At 32.3% G+C, this 21285-nt stretch overlaps 2 protein-coding genes across 9 annotated transcripts in view; one reads left to right on the top strand and one right to left on the bottom strand.

The window, feature by feature from the left end:
- Positions 1–2872, top strand: part of LOC123712608 (sodium/hydrogen exchanger 9B2) — a 31784-nt gene extending 28912 nt beyond the window's left edge. For all 7 annotated transcript variants that reach the window (XM_045665799.1, XM_045665798.1, XM_045665801.1 and 4 more), the window contains one exon: positions 1864–2872. In XM_045665799.1, coding sequence (XP_045521755.1) covers positions 1864–2057 — 194 coding nt within the window. In that variant the 3' untranslated portion in view covers positions 2058–2872. The remainder of the gene's footprint in view (positions 1–1863) is intronic.
- A 3253-nt stretch (positions 2873–6125) lies between these two features.
- LOC123712100 (G-protein coupled receptor Mth2) lies at positions 6126–20404 on the bottom strand. Of its 2 annotated transcripts, XM_045665053.1 has the most exons (9): positions 19144–20404; positions 17862–18115; positions 17158–17341; positions 14382–14460; positions 11344–11528; positions 10697–10889; positions 9771–9961; positions 9362–9394; positions 6126–8681 (listed from the first exon to the last, which is right to left on the bottom strand). In XM_045665053.1, exons 1-9 carry the CDS (start codon positions 20111–20113, stop codon positions 8548–8550), a joined length of 2223 nt encoding a protein of 740 aa, XP_045521009.1. In that variant the 5' UTR covers positions 20114–20404; the 3' UTR covers positions 6126–8547. The 2 variants fall into 2 exon arrangements, with proteins under 2 accessions (XP_045521009.1, XP_045521010.1); XM_045665054.1 differs by lacking the exon at positions 9362–9394.
- Between the last annotated feature and the right edge of the window lie 881 nt (positions 20405–21285).

Here is a 21285-nt window from a genome sequence, read left to right as displayed (position 1 = left end):
GTAACTGTGACCATTTTGGCTGGAATCAACTCCATTTCCATTTGTGCTTTGAGGTTGACTCAATATTAAGTTTCCTATTGGGTTGATATTTGGATTATATGCACCACTTTGTTGAGTAGGGTTAATGCTTGTTGGGTACTTCGAATTTGAAATTTGATTTGGGTACCTTTGGTTACTATTTCCAAATGGATTATTCACGCCATACCCTGGATATGATTGGGGTCTCCTGTTATTATATGTTGTTCCTAGTCCATATTGTGTAGGATTAGTCATATTAGGATGTGTGAATTGCGGATATGTTCCATAATTATTAGGTTGTTTGTTAGGAAATGTTACATTGGGAGTAGGACTATAGTTATACTGAAGTGTTTGTGTACTATGTCCAAAATTATAATTCTGATAAGGATCAACATGACTCACGGAACTCGAGCTAGATGAATAATTAGAGTTGTAAGGGAATTGATTTATAGGAGGCGTTTGATAAGGTTTTGGATGGATTGGATTGTTTGTGGAAGAAGGATGGGTTGGATATGTTTGTGGGTAGTTTTGTGGAGGCAAATTGGGGTAGACCAACTTGGAAGCATTATTTCCATTATAAAGGGCTTGTAAATTAGAATTGTAAGGGAATTGAGTGTTAGGAAGCGTTTGATAAGGTTTTGGACGGATTGGAATGTTTGTGGTAGAAGGATGGGTTGGATATGTTTGTGGGTAGTTTTGTGGATGCAAATTGGGGTAGACCAACTTGGAAGTATTATTTCCATTATAAAGGGATTGTAAATTAGAATTGTAAGGGAATTGAGTGTTAGGAAGCGTTTGATAAGGTGCTTGACTGATTGGAAAGTTTGTGGGCGAAGATGAATGTGTTGGATAGTTTTGTGGAGGCAAATTTGGGTAGCCCAACTTAGGAGCATTATTACTATTATAAAGGGGTTGTAAATTATATTGGGGATTTGATTTCGTATAACCTGGATAAGCTTGTCGAGATTTCCTCCTCTTCTCTTCTGTTGTAATATATAAATACCGTCCTAGATTGTTTGAATTCAAATTTTTCTTCACATTATTTTTCAAATATCTTTCCCAAGGGACTCCCAGTTCTGGAGAGTCATTTTGGTCTAATCTTCCAAGTCCTGAAGTCACTGAACATTGCACTAATTGTAAAATAGCTACAGAAATAAACACCACTATTAAGGAGCGCATTATGTTGACTAACGAATACTGCTGCGTATTAGCGGGTGTTATTTTCATCAATTATTTATCAATAAACTTTGACCTATTATCACGGATTGTTTACGTAGTCGCACATTGCTCGATATATTTAATTCCGAAAATCTATCCATATCAAACAAGACTTGATACCAGATTTATTGTAGACGCAGAAATGTGTCTGATCAATGCTCCATTGACATAGAACTATAAGAAAAACACTTTTTAAACGGATTGAAGCTATGTATTATTATTAAAAACTTATAATTATTTACATAATTTTCAGCGTGCGTGGTCACCGTGACCACTATGATATTTACAATAATTATAAGTTTTTAATGATAATACATAGCTTCAATCCGTTCAAAAAGTGTTTTTCTTAATGTGTAAAAGCTATGTTAACAAAAGACAATACATAGAACTATAATTTACCCACTACTACTTTTGATCGGCGGTTTCACAAATGTTGCTAAAGTCTCAGCCAGATGATATAAGCCCATGAACTTCCTATATAAATAGATAAATGAACGTTGACTCTTCGTTTTTATATATATATGTGTATGTATACGCGCGTATGCGTATGCATATGGGTGTGTGAGTATGTATGTGTATGTATATGTAATTGATTCCTTTTCCTAACTTAGCTTATGATTTTTCCAGGTTGGCGTCGCTCACACAGGCCGTCGATTCGTGACATTTCCATCATCGATGAAGAGGAGATAGCAGAACGTGATGCTGAAGTTAGCGGGGAAATACACCATTCACCACCAAGCACTCCTGACCCCACATCGAAAATTCCCACAGCGTTCAGCACACCCAATCCTATCACTGTTCAACCGAACCATCGCACTTGATAGTGGTAAAACAGTTATTTATATTCCCGTCCAATCCAAAATATTTATTTATAGGTAATAATAAGCATTATTTAAATAATGGTCTTACTAAGGCAGTTTCTGTCAGAGCAATCCCATTTTTTAAAACTAAATTGATCTAATTTAACCCTCTTACGAGAAGTACTCCTTCGACTCTCTGTCTAATTGTAATTGCAGTGTTAAAGTGACAGAACTTTAAAAACGGTGCAATTAGACTGATTAGTTTATATCAGGGGCATGAGTTTATTGCCTTTGGATATGAGTTGATGTACATGAATTTATTATATCCGTTGAAGGAGTAAAAATGTAAACCTATAATATTTGTGCATTGACGTATATAGTTAATGTTTTAATATGTTGGTATATAGAAAACTTATGCTAAGAGAAAAGTCTTAGGGTCTGTTTCACAATGTACGGATAAGTTCTACATAAGCTCCAAATAAGCTATTTATTACTTATTGGTAGGATAAACACTATTGTTGCGTTTCACGACTGTCAGATAGCGATATTTGTCACATAAAGTCCATCATGAGTTATGCGTCCGATGAAACGCGAAGTATCTTATTCAGAACTTTTATTTTTCAAATAATTTATGTGTTGCATAGCTATTTGGTACTTTATCCATACATTGTAAAACAGACCATTAGTCAAATACGAGAATCGTCGCAACATTTGATTTACTTTGACTTAGCGCAGAGCCAAACAGAATTCTAAATTGTAATTCGTACGTACTATGAATACACTGCGTGCATACAAATGCATTTAAGAACTCAAACAAATTCTTACACCGTTGCTATTTATATTTTATTGCTTTCGTACTCAGAGTTATCCATTAAATTATATGCAATGGTAGGTTATTATACTTACAACATTACTTTTATACAAATAAACTTTTATAAAAACATCCAGCCGCCCAACTATAGAAGTATCTAGCGGGAGAGATACGGAACTGGGATAGAGCGATCACTTCAACATTGTTAATTTATTCAACATCCATAAGGTTGTCGCTAACCTTCAAACACTTGTCATATTGAAGTGGTAATCGCTATGGCTATTGGAAGTAAAAAAGTACATATACTGTCATCCTATTGTGGGTTTCGAGTTTGGAAAGGCCTTTTTTGACTTCTAGTTGTATATATGGTATTCTAATCAAAATCCGTGCAAATGACTTAGTAACTCTTAATGAAAGATTTTGACCTGGGGCCTGTATTTATGATCAAGAAATTATTATGATAAACAAATGTTACATTTAAAATAATGTAGGAATGCGACTACAAAACGAACTACTCATTAATTTGAATAAACATTCAGAAAATGTATTAATGTATGCAAACTTTTTATTTAACAAAAGTTGATTATTTAAAAATTATTCGTCAAACTTGTAAAGTCAACGAAAAAAATATCAGGCGCAAATTATGTAATACGATTATTATGAAATATGCCAAATGATAAAGTACCGATATTTACTATTTCTTATTACTTAATGTATTTATTGTTTTAGATACTTGCCCAAACTATAAGTCGCGTATCTCAAAATCCAGGACATTTCTGACGTATGAGAGTCATACTTAGCGCTGTTGTTTCTGAATCTTACCCTTACATGCAGTTTACACATAAAAGTTTTTTCCTTCAAAACATAATAATTATAAGTAATCTATTGCCTGCCTGTATGCCTCTCACAGTTTTGCATCTGTCATATATTTTGTGGTCTACCATACGTTTTCTAAATTTATCTATTTTAATTTTTAAATGATATGTCCTTACAGCATATTCATGATAAATTTTGATCATAAATAACGTTTCATACGGTACTTTTATGAGTCTTAAAGTATATTGTAAAATTCTATCAATATTAAAATACAAGGAAATATAAGATTTCCATTTTCTATTAAAGCTTCACTGTCTTCACGTTGTTTTTAGATAAATTAGCCAGGGTTGGTGAACATTAACGCCGTGTATGATTTTACTCTACGAGGCGCACTGCTTTCACAAAATAAATAGATTTTAAAAAAAGATAACTTGCAACAATTTTATAATTTTATTGCTTAGTTACCGACTTTTAAAATATGTATATGCCAGTCCATGGTAACTTTACCTTTATAAAATTGTTTTTTTTACATAATGATTTTACTTATCTTAAAATGGCATCGATTTTAACACTATATTGTTATGACCGAGTATTTTTGACAATATGTATTTAATGTTAGCAGTATTGAGTGAAAATATTAACCATGTGATATTTAAGTATTTTTTACATAAGATACTCTACTACTATACTACTTTAAAGTTGTTTTATAAATAATTGAAGCAACTTCGTTAAGTTGAAAACAAAATTATTACTCATAATCTAATACTTAATAATAATTCTAATAATTCCTTTGTATATTCGGAATAATTGGATGTTGATATTCCAAAACCTTGATATATATATATGTATATATAAAAATTCATCCCTCTTTGTGTCAGTTCCTTATTTTTGGTCAGTCATTATTATTGAAAAAACCTTTGTAACAAAATAGATACATAAACTTTCAGCCGTTCCCTTGAATGAGGAAATTATATAATAAATATATTTTTTAGGCCCATTTAGTCAATGGATGCGTTGTCGCCCTTTGTGGGAGACTAGCTTAAAACCACTATTGTACCTATACGATTTCGTTACAAAACATAAATTTAGTTGTACGTATTATAATTAATTTTAGATCAGTACCTTGGTAATTGTAAATTATGATATTAGATGTAAGCGTATGTGCCTCCAATAAACATTGTAAATAATTTTATTCTTTGTTGAAAATGTCAAAATAAATTAATCATTTTGAAATAACTTCGGTGGTTTTATTTTTATACACATCAAAACATTGCGTATAATATTCAAAAATTTCTGTCTATTTTCTGTTAAGTTTATTCCAAATGTGAAAGCGATAATGACGCAATTTAAATGTAATAAATTGGCCATTGTTTGACTTTTGTTGTATATAAATAAACATTTTGCTTACTATGTAAAATTAATACAGTTAGACAATAATAAACCATTTATTAATCCAATTCGTTCGAAAACAAATCTCTATAATAATAGTATAGAGTATTCAGGGTAATGCTCACAACTAATAGAACTACGTTTAAAATTCTATTACGTCAAACGAAAAACATTTGTAGAAAGGTGATTCATCATCATGTGTCTGTCTTTTAAAGTTTAAACAACAACAGCTAAAAACATGAAAATGTTCAGAGCAGTGTAAGCCTAGTTAAGCGTTCAATTATCAAACCAATGTTTTTTGTGCCCATTTAACACATGCTCATATAATATAAACAAATAATGAAAAACTGACACAAATTAGATCCTAAAATTAAGTGTCATAAAACCTATAAAGAAAAAAGACACAGAAATTCGTCTGACCCGTTGAGGGGTTTCGGAGCTTCATAGTATGAGTCTTGTCTATATAAGTTCTCAATTCCATAATTTATAATACATATATTATTTTTCGGTGCTAATGTTTACGTATCCTACTTGTAGCAGACGGCGCACTCATCACATTATAAACATGTGCAATATAAACATTCCGGAATTGTGGATTGTAACAAAATTTAAAATAATGAATATTTTATAGATTACGAGCTTTTGTACGATCGTTTTTGATCAGAAAGAAGTTTTATCGAACATTAAAATAGAAAATTAAACAGATAGAAATACTCAAAGATCAAACAAATATAAATAATATTATAACTTCTCGGAAATTAATTCACGACAAACTGATGCCTAGCGTACACGTAAATGTGAGTGCTCTTATGTTCAAAACTGTTATATCCTAGAAACTACCATCGCCAATTAATAACTAGTTATAAATAAAACAGTTCATTGAATGTTTTCTCAGATGTATTAACATATTTTCGACATTCTTTACAGTAAAGGACGCTATTACGCACTAATAAAACATGTAAATATGAAATAATTATTAATAATTAATATATAAAAAGATAACTATGGCAACTCAACATTTATTTTGAAGGAACAAGACGACAGATCGTGTCGCCTTATGATTAGTCGACATCTATAGACAATTTACGGTAGTAAACTAGATAATTTTGATTGTCACTTTCAACCCTGATCAGCGATCGATTTCAAGCAATTGAAACGTGTGTGAAGAGTGTTCACTTTACATTCAGTTGAGTTCTTTCAGAGTTCACATAGAAGAGCGCTCCGGGTACTGTATGTTTACTAATAAATCTGAACTCTTTACTTATTATACTTTACTTGCGAAATCACCCCACAGATAGAAGCGATTGTTCGATTTAACAAAAAAATAAGCTTTATAGATTTGGAGGTAAAATTTATGATTAAAGGAATCATATATCAATTTATCTAGTATCTCATTTTTGAGAACTCCTCTATCTTCACCTCAAAGTCTGCAGGTGACATTCTCATTCTTTAGTAAAACCAAATATATTTATTGTGCAAAATATATTGTAAATTACATAATTGGTTACAGTCTTTAGTAGTAGCAACGTACGTCTATATAAATATTGTAGTACAGCTGTATCAGTAAAAGTCTTTGACGATCTTCATTTCGTGCCACTATCGCTATTTCAAGCCATTCATACGCGTAAACCAAGAATACAATGGATAGTAATATTTCCTTTATCTAGTAGATTTTAATAAAAATGGCTTTGTGTCTGAGAATATACAATTTATATATAATAATATATTTCCGTATTTCTGAGTAATTATGTTATAATTACAATTTTCGGGGTTTCATTCCCAGCGGAACAATCGTTCTATCGGACTGCTAAGCTAAAATTATACATATTATAACTTCAATATCTAAATTACTAAAATTGTTCTCGAAAAAGTTATAGTTTTATTTAGGCAATTTATTTTTATACATTGGTAATAAAATCGTAGGTAAGTAAAATAAGTAATTTATTTTTGTAAACATTAATAATTATAATGGATTTGCAACAAAATCATGTTTTGACATTCATATTAACCTAAGTAACGTATCAATATGACATTCTCTCTTGGCGCTTGCGCATCGCATGACAACAGAAAATTAGTCTTAGAACTCGGTATAATAAATCTACACCGGGATGACTATAATATGGAATAGATCTTAACATAAGTGACAATGGTTAATAAGTAACCTTATGTATCTTTTAATGTGTTATCCTTTATTATATAAAATAACAATAATCCTTGGTCAACCGCACACCGCAACCAAACAATATGACATCCCTCCTACATGTAAAATATTATTTATGATGGATTATGAAATTATGTTTAAAAAATACTAATGCTAAAATCGTCATTTCATGATTATTAAGTAGACTTAATATATTTGACAAGACTTTAGTATAAGCATTACACAAAAGCAAAACATAATATGCAAGGGGAAACATTTAGTTCTTTGTAAAGAAAAATATTATCACTACTAGAAAATAGATTACGTCCCATGGGATCAGATATTTTATAGCATAGTCGTCCGTTTTGTATAGGTTCTTACATTTATTTGGACTAGAGTCACCAGGGATCAGATTAACAAGTAACTTTTGTCGAACCAAATTCATTTATAAAGTAATTTTATATTCATATATTTCACATTTCGCATACTAATTGAGAATTATGACTAACCCCGTTGGGACTAATTTTAACGTCTAATACGAGCTGCTTAACAATGTTAACGTTTCCCCTGCCATTGAAAGTGCAATTGGTGCAAAGCGAGGTCTTAAGGGACGACCTCGAGGCTGAGGTCGCTTGATAAAAACATCTAAATCAATAATCATGAAATTAAAGCAATTTACAGTTGTAAACTTGGATCACAATCCGCTTCTAACAAATAAAATTGTGACAAAAAAGCGTATCTTTAACCCTAATACTTGACTAGATTATAAGCTTTGCTTAAAAGGTATTAGGTATTAAGTGCAAAACTGTCTTTGGATAAAATATTTTGAACATTAGTAAAAGGAAATCCTTTAAACTTAGTAATACAGTTAGTTATACATCAAAGTAAAGGCGGTACAATTCTCCCATACAATTGGGCCCGACTATGTAAATATACTAAAACTTACTTATAAATATTTAGTAAATATACTAAAACTTGGCTCAAAACTACAAAAGCTATATTTTATCTATAATGTTCGTAAATCGGTGTGCTGGTACCAGATATTTGAAGAGCCTTGGGTGTTCTCACTCAAAAAAGATAATATGACCTTTTAATTATTTAAAAGTCTTAGTGTAATAAGTAATACCATTACCCATAGATCTGATTTGTTTTCATGTACTGACTGTTACATGAGTGAAAAGACAACTTTTAATTTAACTGAACTCTAAGAAAGATTAAATAGGAATAAATTCATAAGATATTATTTTGAACTCTATAATTGAGTTCAACCAGAACTAATATTCAACAAATCAAAAGTCGGGCCACGTTTCTTTAGTTTACATAAAATATAAATGCAGGTTTGCTTATTAAACCATTTACGCTTGCTTCGCTGCCTGAAGACCAGATATCCTGAGATTAGTCCGTTCATCAGAACTTATGGTTCTCGACAGGAAAGTGGATGATGTGCGACCTGATGCTGTGGCGTTCTGTGCATCACCCTTATCTAACCCTGTGTATATTAGTCAAAGTTAGTCAACTAAGGAAAACATATGAGACAATGAATTAGTAGTGATAGCCATTTTCGTGTCGGATTACGACATCCGCGGACTTATTTGAGTTCAAATAATGATGTCATAAAATCTGCCAATGTAGAATTAATAATATTTACATTTCAAACTAAATATTTATCGCTCTTAAAACTAAAACCTAATAGGTTTAATATTGTTAATCTGAGATTAAAATAATGGTCGCGAGGACAAAGGCAAAGTGCAGGCAGAGTCAAAAATAATCAACGCCTTCGGGGCATACAAACACTTTCACTCCAAAGAGTCACAGTGATACAGTGTTTAATGGCTATCATTATGTTATAATTTATTATTCATAACGTTTGTTAATTAAAGTACCTTCCACATTAGCAAATTAAAGGTAAACATTCGTAGACCTAAAAGATAGCGTGATTAGTCTGCGTAACCACTAACCACTGATTACGTGTTAGCATTTAGATAAGCCAGTAGTTATGAATAAATCTGAATTGCAATTATCTAGAGTGCTTTAAGTGCTGACAAGCTAAGCGTAAAATTGTGAAGAGTATCCCGAGGAAAACAAAAAAATAACTACGTCAAATGTAGTGTTAAGTTAAATGGCAAGTGCACTGTTATTGCGACATCTAAAAGTATATAAATTATGTACTTGTATCTTTCTGACCCGGTCTTTTTGACGAACCTGAAAAATATTCATGTAACCTGTACCGCTGGAGGCTGCGTTGATATATGGGTTAAAATTTTATTCGTAATAAATGTAACTTAATACTCATTTTTAGGTTAAACCTGGAGAAGTTTAACATTAGGATATTAGTATATATAAGGCAACGATGATTCCACTTGTTATGTTTATTTAACAAGAATTGCAAAATGTAGTATTTTGCCTTGTTTAAAATATATAAACGTCTCAAGGTTGTAAAAACGGACGATTATGTAAAACACCCCCCTCCAAGCAAATTGTTTTGTTCATTGGAAGATGAATTTGAAAGCATATATTAAATTTATCATATTAATGAAACAAGCTTTGCCAGCAGAACATGTATAAAATAGAACCTTACCTAGTCGCCTTCTAATAATGTGGTACAGTTTTGGTTTAACCACCAATATGAGAAATATTAAGACTCCCTGCAGGCCATTTATGAGATCAACAATGTCCCAAAGCCACGATGGACTGACTACGATTGTGGACAGCAGCTCGGATATCCAACCAGCTCCCATCACCACCCAGAGCTTACCAGTCAGGATATACCTGGATAAATTTTGAATAATAAATAGTAATTTAGTATTGTCTTTTATTAACATAACTTTTACACATTTAAAGAAAACACTTTTTTAACTGATTGAAGCTATGTATAAACTTATAATTATTTTACATAAGTGTTTTCTTTAAAAATAGTAATTTATATAACAATTGAATTATTTATATCTGACGAGAAATAAAATAAATAAAAATACATAAAAAGTTATCTGCAAATGTATGTAATTTTTTTATTCACTAATTAATATTTTGGACCTACTGGAAAGAGGTGTATAGGATGACAAAAGAAAACAAAAACAGATAACGTTATAGAACTAGCGAGGCAAAACTGGATGAATGTTGCTCAAGACAAAGAGAAATGGATAAATATGGACTTTTACCCCAAAAGGGGCCATACAAAAACTAGACCACTAAAAAAGAAAAAAATAAGTCTAACTTAAAATGTTTAAAACTTATACTAACACAACTAATACTAATATTAAGGAATGTAAACTAACCACTTATTATACGGATTAATTAATAAAGCTTCAATAATAATATAATAAATAATAATATGAAATCAATTCTGTATTTTGTTCTCGAACAATGTAATAATTTTATGACATTACAATATAAATATTTGCTTTTATCAAATTTTACTGTACGTGATACAAAATTGCACTATTGTGGATTCTCTATAAAAAAAAAATATGATTTCTAAACACGGGCGAATGGCAAAATACATACTTGGTTCTATCTATTCTGAATCTTTTCTTAGCTCTATCACCAACGGATCCTGCTTGCAAACGATGGACCTCGGATTTGACTTTAGCACAATATCGAGCTGTGAGCAGCCAGAGTATAAAATTTGTACAAGTCACAAGGCCCATTGGGATTACGAAGAAAATGTAATGAGGCCAGTCCGTTATTGTGTTTTGAACTGAAACAAATTATATCATGTTATTATACAGAAACACAATCTCAAATTCGTGGAAAAGTTAGAGGTTTAATGCGTCAGTTACTGTACTCCTGTACATTTTTTATTTATTTAATACATAGTTTGTAATTCTTTACTAGTTGGATATTTGCGAATAACAAATACAAATAACAAAAATGAAATATCATTGGAAAAATTTATATATTATTTTAATTGATTTTCTTCATAACCAAAATTACCAAATAATTCTATAAAGCTGCATTTTTTGAGGCGGTAAATTAAACAAAACAATAAGAACTAATCACAGCCCCTGAAAACGCTGTTCTAGATAAATATTCCATTACTAAAAATAGTTGTTCCCACGTTATTTATAATTACGAACGAATACTTTACAATGATTTTTTAAAAATATTGCGAAGACCTGAAATAGATATTAAATATATAGTGATCCTCTTACCAGCGCTAAACCAGCAGGAACCTGTCCCAATATTGGCGTCTAGATAAAGAGAAATAGGATAATGGTCAAGTAGAAACATGGTGAGTGTGAGGACAATTGTTGTGCTCCAGGCATACACGGAATACAAAATGAACCGGCGCCTTTCAGACGCGGATTTTCGAAGCAACTTGACTGTCCTGACGCTCCTAAAACAAAGACTTTTCCTGTAACATATGTTTTGGAGCGAACAAATGTTCTTTTTCATGTAATGTATATGTGTCCTATGTATAAATATAGATAATTCAATAAAAAGATAATATGCTTCTAGACTAATGCGTGCGTGCAATTTCTCATTAGAGTCGCATAGTTAGTAATTAACACTCCAACTAACTTTACATAGCTCAGTTACGCCGATCAATACCTCGTAATGGAAAACATTTTATCATTATATATTGATATAAAAATAGTATAAAGCTACCATAAAAATTATAGACTCAGAACGACCATAGAACCAGAAGTAAAAGGAAATATGTATATATTAATTTTGTTTACGACACAGTGTAGAAAAATAAAAGCATCTTTCAATAATTGTCACTATCTTCATATACAAATCATCAATTATCAGCACCCTATGACGCTTAACACACTCGTTCTATCAATAACTTCTCAATTTTCTAAAACACATTACGTTGTTATAACATACACAAAAAAATAATTATTCTCCAAAGTTATCTTTTATATTTTTAACTTTATGTAAAATATATTTCTTATAGACGATTATTGAAGTTTTGCAGCCCCAAATAAAGATGATTTACTGATCACAGTATTGGTCTAATGTTAAACACGTGAATAACAATTTCTTCTTATACCACATTATTCATACTTATGGCATAATATAAACAAACCATAGCCAAACGTTGTCTATACAAATTTTACAGAACATATTTGCACAATGATTGCGATAATCGATTTATTTTAGGACTGACAATTACGTCCGACACAAACCCTGAAATTCCCTGCGGATAATGAAGCTTGTTAATTACTGCCTCGCCCTGTATGCTATTATATTCTCATGTTTATTAACATCAATCATTTGACTAATGAAAACAAATTAATTTAGTCATTTATCTGATGTAAATGCCAAATGCAACGCGAACTAAACAACTTAGTAATAACTCGTAGACATAAATAGGATAAATAATTTTGACATAATCATTATGGATAGTCAATGTAGTATAAATACAACTAACAGTTTTGAAGCCTGTGGTCACGGGTTCGAAACCCGAATGCTGATAGATTTTTCATTTCTATTTACGCATTACGGTGTAGATAGACATAGTGAGAAAGTCGTGATGTGTTTGACACAAAAATCGACGTATGTTATAAAAGTTTACAGATTTACAAATAAAATTAAACAAATGCATCAACATGCAACGTCTAAACCTATACAATAGGCTATTGGATTTATGATTTATACATGTATACAAAATATTAACTTCGATATTTTATTAATTATATTACATTCGCCACGTTACATTTACCTTGTCTAGGCCACATATAGTACATATTGTATAACCATGTTCTTTCAAAAAATATCTTAACTAATCTTATAAAATAACACTTGCAATTGAATTGATTAAGATTGTTAGACTATGTTATTGACGCCTAAGAACAAAAACATTATGCTAAATCTCACCAAATGAAATATTATATAATATAGTACAGCTAAAAAACATATTTAAATTAAACTTTAATAACTAATAAAATCTAAAAACTGTATATATTCCATTTGCATTCCGAATAAAAAAATTAGCGATCGATGTCAATAAGTTCCAATTATTTAATAGAAATTCATATAATAGGTGTAAGCCGAAAGAAACCTATCAAACCTTATTAACGTATGTGACCTAATAAGGTCAGTAAACATTGACAATCAAAGAGGGGAGTTATTAGCGTCCACGCCCTAAGTCGTAAGTACAACGGCCATTTATAAGAGTCGTATTTGATTTCCGATAATATTATTCCATGTCATTCCACTTCCATGGTCAATGATTTCATTATCGCTACTATTTACTACTTACTTACTTACTTCTACTTAAATACTTTTTTCTACCTATCACTTATTCAAAATTTATCCATTCATATTTAAAATCATAACATTATTATTTTCTTCGTAAAACATTAAATTGTTATAAAAATACGATAAGATGTCTCATAAAATGCATTTTGAACATAACTATGGGTTAGGTTACTTAAAAAGATTAGGGATACATATATCAGGTTTACAAAATCCACATTTATAAGTAAGAATATAAACGTCTATCCCAGATAATTCAAACTCCGCAACACACATCCTTACTTCGTACATGCGTAATGTCTACTACCTAATCGAATATATTTTTATTGCCAATAACTTTAATGGAAGAATGGATATTACGGCATATGAACAGACATTTCGATTTCATTTATCGGTCATAATGATTTATGGCATTATACCATTCCTTAACTTTTTTAAGGAATAATATAAAATAGGTTTCCACTCGTCTAAAGCACATCAGCAGAATGTTAACGAACATGAATAACACGCAGTCGTCATACAATTTACACGTCTATGCTATCTATATATGATATATATACACTATAATTACTGATACACTAAAAATCTAATATTTGATTGTGACTCAAAATGTTAGGCTAATATCTCAACAATGGCGTGGAAGTTGCCGGCATCCGCTTTGAGCGAAACGGTTATTCGGAATTTCCAGAGTTCAATATAAGCGTGAATGTTCGATTTTTTAATGAGACTGTTTAGTTATAGCGTTTTCACACTCGTCGCTTATAAATTTCCAAAGTTCCGAATTAACATAAATCAAACTAGCGTTAGTGTTATTATTACTTAATCGTTATTATCTTTAGTAGAATAATTAAAATGAAATATTCCTTTTATTTGGAAGCCGTTTTGAAAGTCTTGCTCTTGCAAATTTTGCGACGATTTGGCCTATGTTAGGGTCAGAGGTAGGAAGCACTACTGTTTTATTAAAAGCAAATATTACTCATACCCAAATGTCCACCATATGTCGAAGCACATGACGTTCAACCAGGCGAACGCTGCCACGAAGCCAAAGTATATGCCGTACCCTGAACAAACAAAAAATATACTACATCTTATGATCGACAGTCATACAAACAAATGTGGAATCTTTGAACAAAATCCACATTGTAATCTTTTCACACTTGCTTCATACAGTCGTTATATTTAGATATAATTTAAACGTTTGTGCAATATGGCATTATCCATATGGTGTTTTATAAGTAGCTATAATAATTAGTAAAATCTTATAAATACGAATGTTAGGGTACAGCTTATTGAAAAAGCTAAAATCTCAACATTAAATTAAATGCGTACAATATTTGACCCATTGCTAAAATGTAATTTGAACAGATTGTTAATAGATGATTTGCACTTTTGTGTATAATGCTGTGTTCTTTTGGTCGAGGCCGATATTCACGTTTAATTTTTGAATATAAATCGTAAAAACCAACCACAGTTCCACTTCTATAATTGGCCTATGTTTGCACTAAAAGTTGCTTGCATTAGATTCATTTTATAATAGGTTTATGTATTTAGACAGCGCCCAGATTTTATGATAAAGTAATGGTCCATTTGTTGTTACCTCCCAATGAGCGGAATTACAGCCAATAGTAACATTTATAGAGGACCGTTTACGGTTAAGTATTACCGTTATGAATAAATATTATTCGTTATTCGTGAAGTATTATACTTATTACTTATATCATATTATCTGGTTGTTGCCGAAATACGCCTTATGGTTGCGGTTGTTACTAGCCGATGGACCTGGTAGGTCTGGAAAAAGTTTCACGTCACTAAACTGCGGGCTCCTGAAACTATGAACAAGTTCAGGCTTGAGCTTTGTAATCATTTCACCGGACTTTACGATGACGATGAGTGAATAGACGAAGAGTAGAAATACATCAAAGTAGCATACACACACAGTTCTTTTGTCTGAGAGCACACTAAACTCTCGCGCCACGACTAGATGTCACAATACACTTGGCAGCTGATCTCGATGCGACACTGCTAGAACCAACGACGAGCCACTACAAGCCGATCTCAAGCAGCAGTATAAGAAGATTCGTTATGGGCTGTCGGTATTGCTGACCTTTCCAGCAACATGAGAAAGCTATATAAAGCGACTAAAATCTTGGCAGGAAAGAGCAGTCAGCATAAAAAGCTCCTAAAAATAAGCGAAGGTCAGCTTATCGTACCTTCAAAAGGCTCGACAACATTGGCGTGTGCACTTTGAGAGCACCTTCTGTCCCACAACATTGTCCATGCCTGATGCTCAGCAAGAATTATATCCACCACTTAACCTAAATGTCAAACCACCTGATGACACGCGATGAAGTAGCGAGAGAAGACTGGTATTGCACCATCTTGACCTTATAACTGCGGAAGTGAAAAACCGGACCTTGCTCCCATCCTGACTTATGATTGCCAAAATCTAGACCAATGACTAGCTTCCAGAGGAGTAGAACAGAGAGCAATCGGAGAGATATCACCTTGTTCTCAGTTCCTTCCAATGTTTTTTTGTAAAAGAATCTTAAACAGGTTTTCAGGAGGCGTCTTATAGAATAAGCTGCCTTTTACCCTATTCGCTCGGACCAAATTAACACTCTTCATATTATTCTCCCACAGTCATCAGAATGGCAGAGGGAGATTTATCTTACTTTTGTCGACTAATCGACGACTCGAGACTATGCATCGCATATACCAGAACAAGCGCCCTGGCATAGAACTGAGATAAACCAACATCTTAAAGATTTGGAATATGCCGATGACCTATATTCATTGAACCGCCTGGCTACATACAATCCAGTATGGACGACCAGAACGCGAGGCAAAATTTCATAGCGACCATGTACACCTTACCAATCGTAATGTACGAAGCCGTAGTGAGGTCTCCCGTCACAAATAAAATCCATGTATGCAAAAAAATTAACCATCTTCGAAGAGACTGCCCAAAAAATCCCAAAACGACAACGTAGCATGTATCTAGGATACTTCCTGTAGACCTCCATATTCAAGAAGTCGCTGAATTATGCATACATGTTTGATGTTTAAGCGCAAAAATAAAACAAAATTGTGAGTGGTAAATCCCTCGATCCGCCAGAGCCTAATTCAAAACCGGAACGCATATAAGCCTCTTCTGGGTAAAGGCGCACGTCGGTTGGAGCACACTGGAGAACGAGATAGGGTTTGAAAAAGAAGCGGCGGAAAAACTAAAAAGAAAACCTGAATACGCCGCATTCCACCACGCATATAATATGGAACGCCAGATAAGGCAAAAGACGTTGGAAGTATGGAACGAGCACTACGGGGGGGTGAAACAGTTGCAACTAAAAAAAATTCGTCGGAGATGTTAAAGCTATTAGAGGCCCTCGACTGAAGATCTTAGGGTAAGACAACACTTTAGCATAATACTGCAGATAATATATTATCTCATATTTATAGAACATTTATCATTTCTATTGCTTAGTAATAATAATTAAAACAATAAACGTATACTGTCAAAATCGCTATAAAGACACCATAAACAACAGAGTTAGTTATATGTTAGTATACACACAAATATATATATTAGTCATATTATTACACAATTATAAAAAAAATGAAATCGTTTTTTTAACCCAGAAAATTTATATTCTAATACCGTATGAATATGATAATACACACAATGTATAAATGATCATATTTTCGAATCGTGTTAATTCTCAGTCATTTACTATTTTATTGCGTTCATAATTTCCACTTACCGAGCATTGTACAAGTTTGGACGTCGTCAACTGCGCTATACTGGACCCTGGCTAGACAAGCAAATGCCAGGAGCATCATGGTAACGTGGCAGATCAAATTAAGACCATTAAGGTTCCTCAGCTCGGGTAGCGCGCAATACACAATTAATGTTAATGCCAGACATACGCTTGATATTGTGATGATCTAAAATCATAATAACGAACAAATGAAAACTAAAATCAGAACAGAACCTATGTACGTCTTTCAATACAGTTTTGTAAGGGTAATTTATGAAAGTACACATTTTAAGAAAAATGTATATAGTGATAAGATCTATATAGTGATTGATTGGATAAAGATAAAAAAGAATTCTGTGGTTCACTTTGTTATTCTGTTCGCCCTCACACCTCTCGAATCAAGCGATTACAAAAAAAAATACATTTATATGGAATCAAACCAATGTCGTTTGAGCAAACTAAATACAAAATCTTATTACACTATCTACTATGTATAGAAGAAGGACCTCCCTTTATACGCAGTCAGTCAGTTTACTTCCGTAAGCTGGTCTAAGTTCTCTACACATTTAACAATTCTTGTGTTCGAAACATTCCTACACTAGTACCACACAAAATTTTGATATTATAAGCCAAGTGTTGCTATAATTGTACACATAATAACGATAGCCCTAAAATATTTTAATAAGTATAGTACCTATTAAGCTTACCACAAAAGAAATGCGAAAGTCTTTATCCTGTTGACTTTCTGGAGCGGGTTGGAAGCAGAGCACACCACTGATAGTAATCTCCTCTGATGGACAATGGCGGCTGTCGAATATTTCCAAGCAGTAGTTATTAGTTAGGGTCCAGCCTGATTGTAAATTCCCCTGTGGTGTAAGGTGATGAATGTCTTGGAATAGAGACTTGTTCAGGGCGAAGCGTCCAGCAGAGCATTGCAAACCAACGCGAACTCCCATTATATCTGATCAAAAAACATGCCATTATTTTATTAGGTCATATTCAGTATACTAATAGAACATACATCTAAATCGAAGAAAAGAATTGTATCGTACACTTCTTTTTGGTCTAATTGTGGTTATGTAGGATGGTTAGATCTAATTAAATAAATACATATAGCGATGAAGCCTGTAGTAAATACCATTTTTATTTCAAATAAATTTCAAATTTTCCGTAATAGATAAATCTCTGAAGCTCTTTGTTGTAAGTAGGTACTTTGTTTTATTAAGACTAATAACATAAAGAACGATATCGATTCTTATATCACTATGGCCATAAAGAAATATTATAATATAAATATTGGGATTTAGTATTTTAGTTTAACCTAACATTTCATTACAATGGTGCTTATCTCAATAAATTTGCACTGTTTCGATAATTGTAAAAATAAATAAAGTAATGGAATGGAAAATAATATGTAGTAAATGACTTCCAGGATCTCATAATTAAAAAAAATAGTGTTTAATTACATATATCCCACTAGGCTCATTAATTAATCAACTGAACTAGTTGTTCATAAATATAGTTGTTTTATAGTGTAATTGCTAATAAATATAGATTTTAACTTCCATAAGCCCTATGACGTATGAATGTAGATAATAATAAGATAATTTGGTTATCTAAGATGCTCCTGTTGATCGGAAAAAAACTTTTAAGAATGTAAATTAATACACAACAATATTTAACATTGCTTCTTTCAATAATTAATTAGCGTCAGTCATTAAATTAAAATGCTACTTTTAACTAATACAACATCTATGTATATATACATATTAGCTAATTAGTTATATTAAAACATATCGCATTTTATACTTTTTTCTAATTACAAAAGTTACTGAATCAATAACTCCAGTGAATTCAATAACGAAATATTTGTCCACTATAATTATGTAGTAATCTTATATATAGATTTTTTTTCAGCTAGCAGCAAGAAAAAACTATCTTATTGTGTAATAAACAGGAACAATACCACGCTATTCAAAAAATATTTACCAAACAAATCTTTGTTCTCTTCTCGCAATGGATTCGTATATGTCGATAAATCAAATAAAGTACTGTTATCTTCATCTGGGACACAGACACTAATATAACTCCCACAACGACGAACTTTAAAATGTTCTCCTTGAGGACAACATTTTCTGACACAGTAAGCTTCAAAACCCGAACAATTTCGTGTGCAAGTTCGTACTAATAATCCTTTGCCAGCATATTGGCGTTCAATACACCACTCCCCTTGAAAAAGCGTTTTTTCTTGGTCGCCTTCCTTATTTTTCAGTTGCAAATTATTCCCATCAATGGAAAAAGAATATAAACTTTCAGGGAGCTCCACAGCGTATTCGTCAAATTTGCAATGCATTCCAATACCAACGTCGTAAATATAATTTCCAGTAATATTTAAAGCTTTGAGAAACCATTCATCATCACTCACCAAATTGCTTATTCTACATACATGGTATTCTGTGTCGTATGCTTGCCCTTCAGGACAGCATTTTTTAAATTCATTAATTTTTAACTCTGACGGAAGATTCTTAGTAGATTCTTCAGTAATATTACATGTTAAAGCTACAGTTTGAGGAATGTTTTCTTTTATAGTACCATTTACAACTTCGGCTTCGAGTTTATCATAGCATTTATCTTCTGATACCATAAGCTGTGTTTCAGCACTGTTTATTTGATTGACTTGTATGTCATCACAAAAAAGTGGTAAACCAGATTGCACTCGAATACTTTCGTTCATCAAAAGAGGTATTGCAGACACGTTATACAGATTCATTACGTAATTACTATCCATGCACTTATAATGGTCGAGTAAGAACAAATCATATTCTGTAATTTTTACCAGCACTTCATTTTTTTCACAGCATTTTCTGAGCGTCAAAGTATCGTATCTACCGATATCGCTATTGTTTATAGTTCCGGATATTTCACTCACAAATAAACACATCAAGAGTAAAGGCAACATTTTATAATTAAAAATCACCGGATTAGATATGAAATGACCGCGTGGAATGCATTGTTTACGTTGGGAGTGGGCCGTGCGTTGTGAGCAGCCTGCCGTGGCTTAGTGATGCCAAAGTCGAATCTGCGCTTCACCAGAGGCTGCTACGCCCTTGAAACTAACGTGTTTTCCCGCGTTTCCTGTGTGACCTCACGTTCGTAGAGTCTAGTGTAATCTTAATTTTCGTAGAATGTATTGTAACTTTTCTTAGAGAAATGTTTCTTCCAAATCTTTTTATAAATCACACTGTCAGTATGTTTGTTGCACAGCTAGTTTGTAAATAAAATAACAGAACAAGAATTGATAATTCAATCGTGACGATTGATATCAACTGATAGAGCCTCGAATTATTGATAAGACATGAATCACTGAGAGTCTACAACAAAATAGTAAGGATAAATCGATACTTTATTCTTATCTACCAACTTATATATTCAAAGGTTGCCTAAACATAACAGCTAGTTAATAATATGTATTTCTAAATCATAAAAATAAGGAAAATCCGAAAGGGGTTGTTATTGTATGATCCGTGCCCACCCTAGCGTGTCGAATTACCGATTCTATCCTTAGGCCTTAGAAAATTCACGCATAGAACTCTAGATTCTAAAGTAAAAGGCTTTATTGAGAACAGACTATAAATAAAAATTGCACAATATTTACACTTGCATATTAAAAACAAAAGAATTTAGTTAGTCAGTGGCTAAATATAAACGTATAGATATCTAGTTGCTGAAATGGACGATAAAATAAAATAATTGTTTTTGTTTGAATTTAAAAATATCAACAAATAATGACCAGCTTATGTACCCCAAGGCATTAGGTCTATTTTTGTACCGGTGGCCGTTTTTTGGCACGAAAGTTTCTGTTTCACGGCAGTTTCTTCAAAAATGGTTCGGGTTCATTACGTTGTAATAAAGAATCACAAATGAGTAGACGGTTAATTAAGTTTCTTTCAGGGAGCTCGTGAGGTACCCAAAGATCGATCTTTTTTGTGTACCCAGTTTTTTCAAATGCGCCAAAACTGTTTTGTGGTCAATTCCCAGTTCTTCAGCTACGTCGTAACTACTGATATGCCGATCTTCCTCCACTTTATCAAAAATGGCATCCATTTTATTAATGAGGGCGGCCAGAGCGAC

This window comes from Pieris brassicae, chromosome 7, assembly GCF_905147105.1.
Source record: "Pieris brassicae chromosome 7, ilPieBrab1.1, whole genome shotgun sequence".
NCBI lineage: Eukaryota > Metazoa > Arthropoda > Insecta > Lepidoptera > Pieridae > Pieris > Pieris brassicae.
The sequence above is the reverse complement of the archived record's forward strand: the minus strand, read 5'-3'. Positions and strand labels throughout refer to the sequence as shown.

Excerpts from the sequence above, each read along its gene's own strand:
- LOC123712100 (XM_045665053.1), bottom strand. The coding sequence starts at position 20,113 with ATGTTGCCTTTACTCTTGATGTGTTTATTTGTGAGTGAAATATCCGGA. Across the intron at positions 18,116-19,143 it reads AGAGAACAAAGATTTGTTTG|ATATAATGGGAGTTCGCGTT; the intron begins GTAAATATTTTT and ends TTTTTTGATCAG. Across the intron at positions 9,962-10,696 it reads TTCAGAATAGATAGAACCAA|GTATATCCTGACTGGTAAGC; the intron begins GTATGTATTTTG and ends AAATTTATCCAG.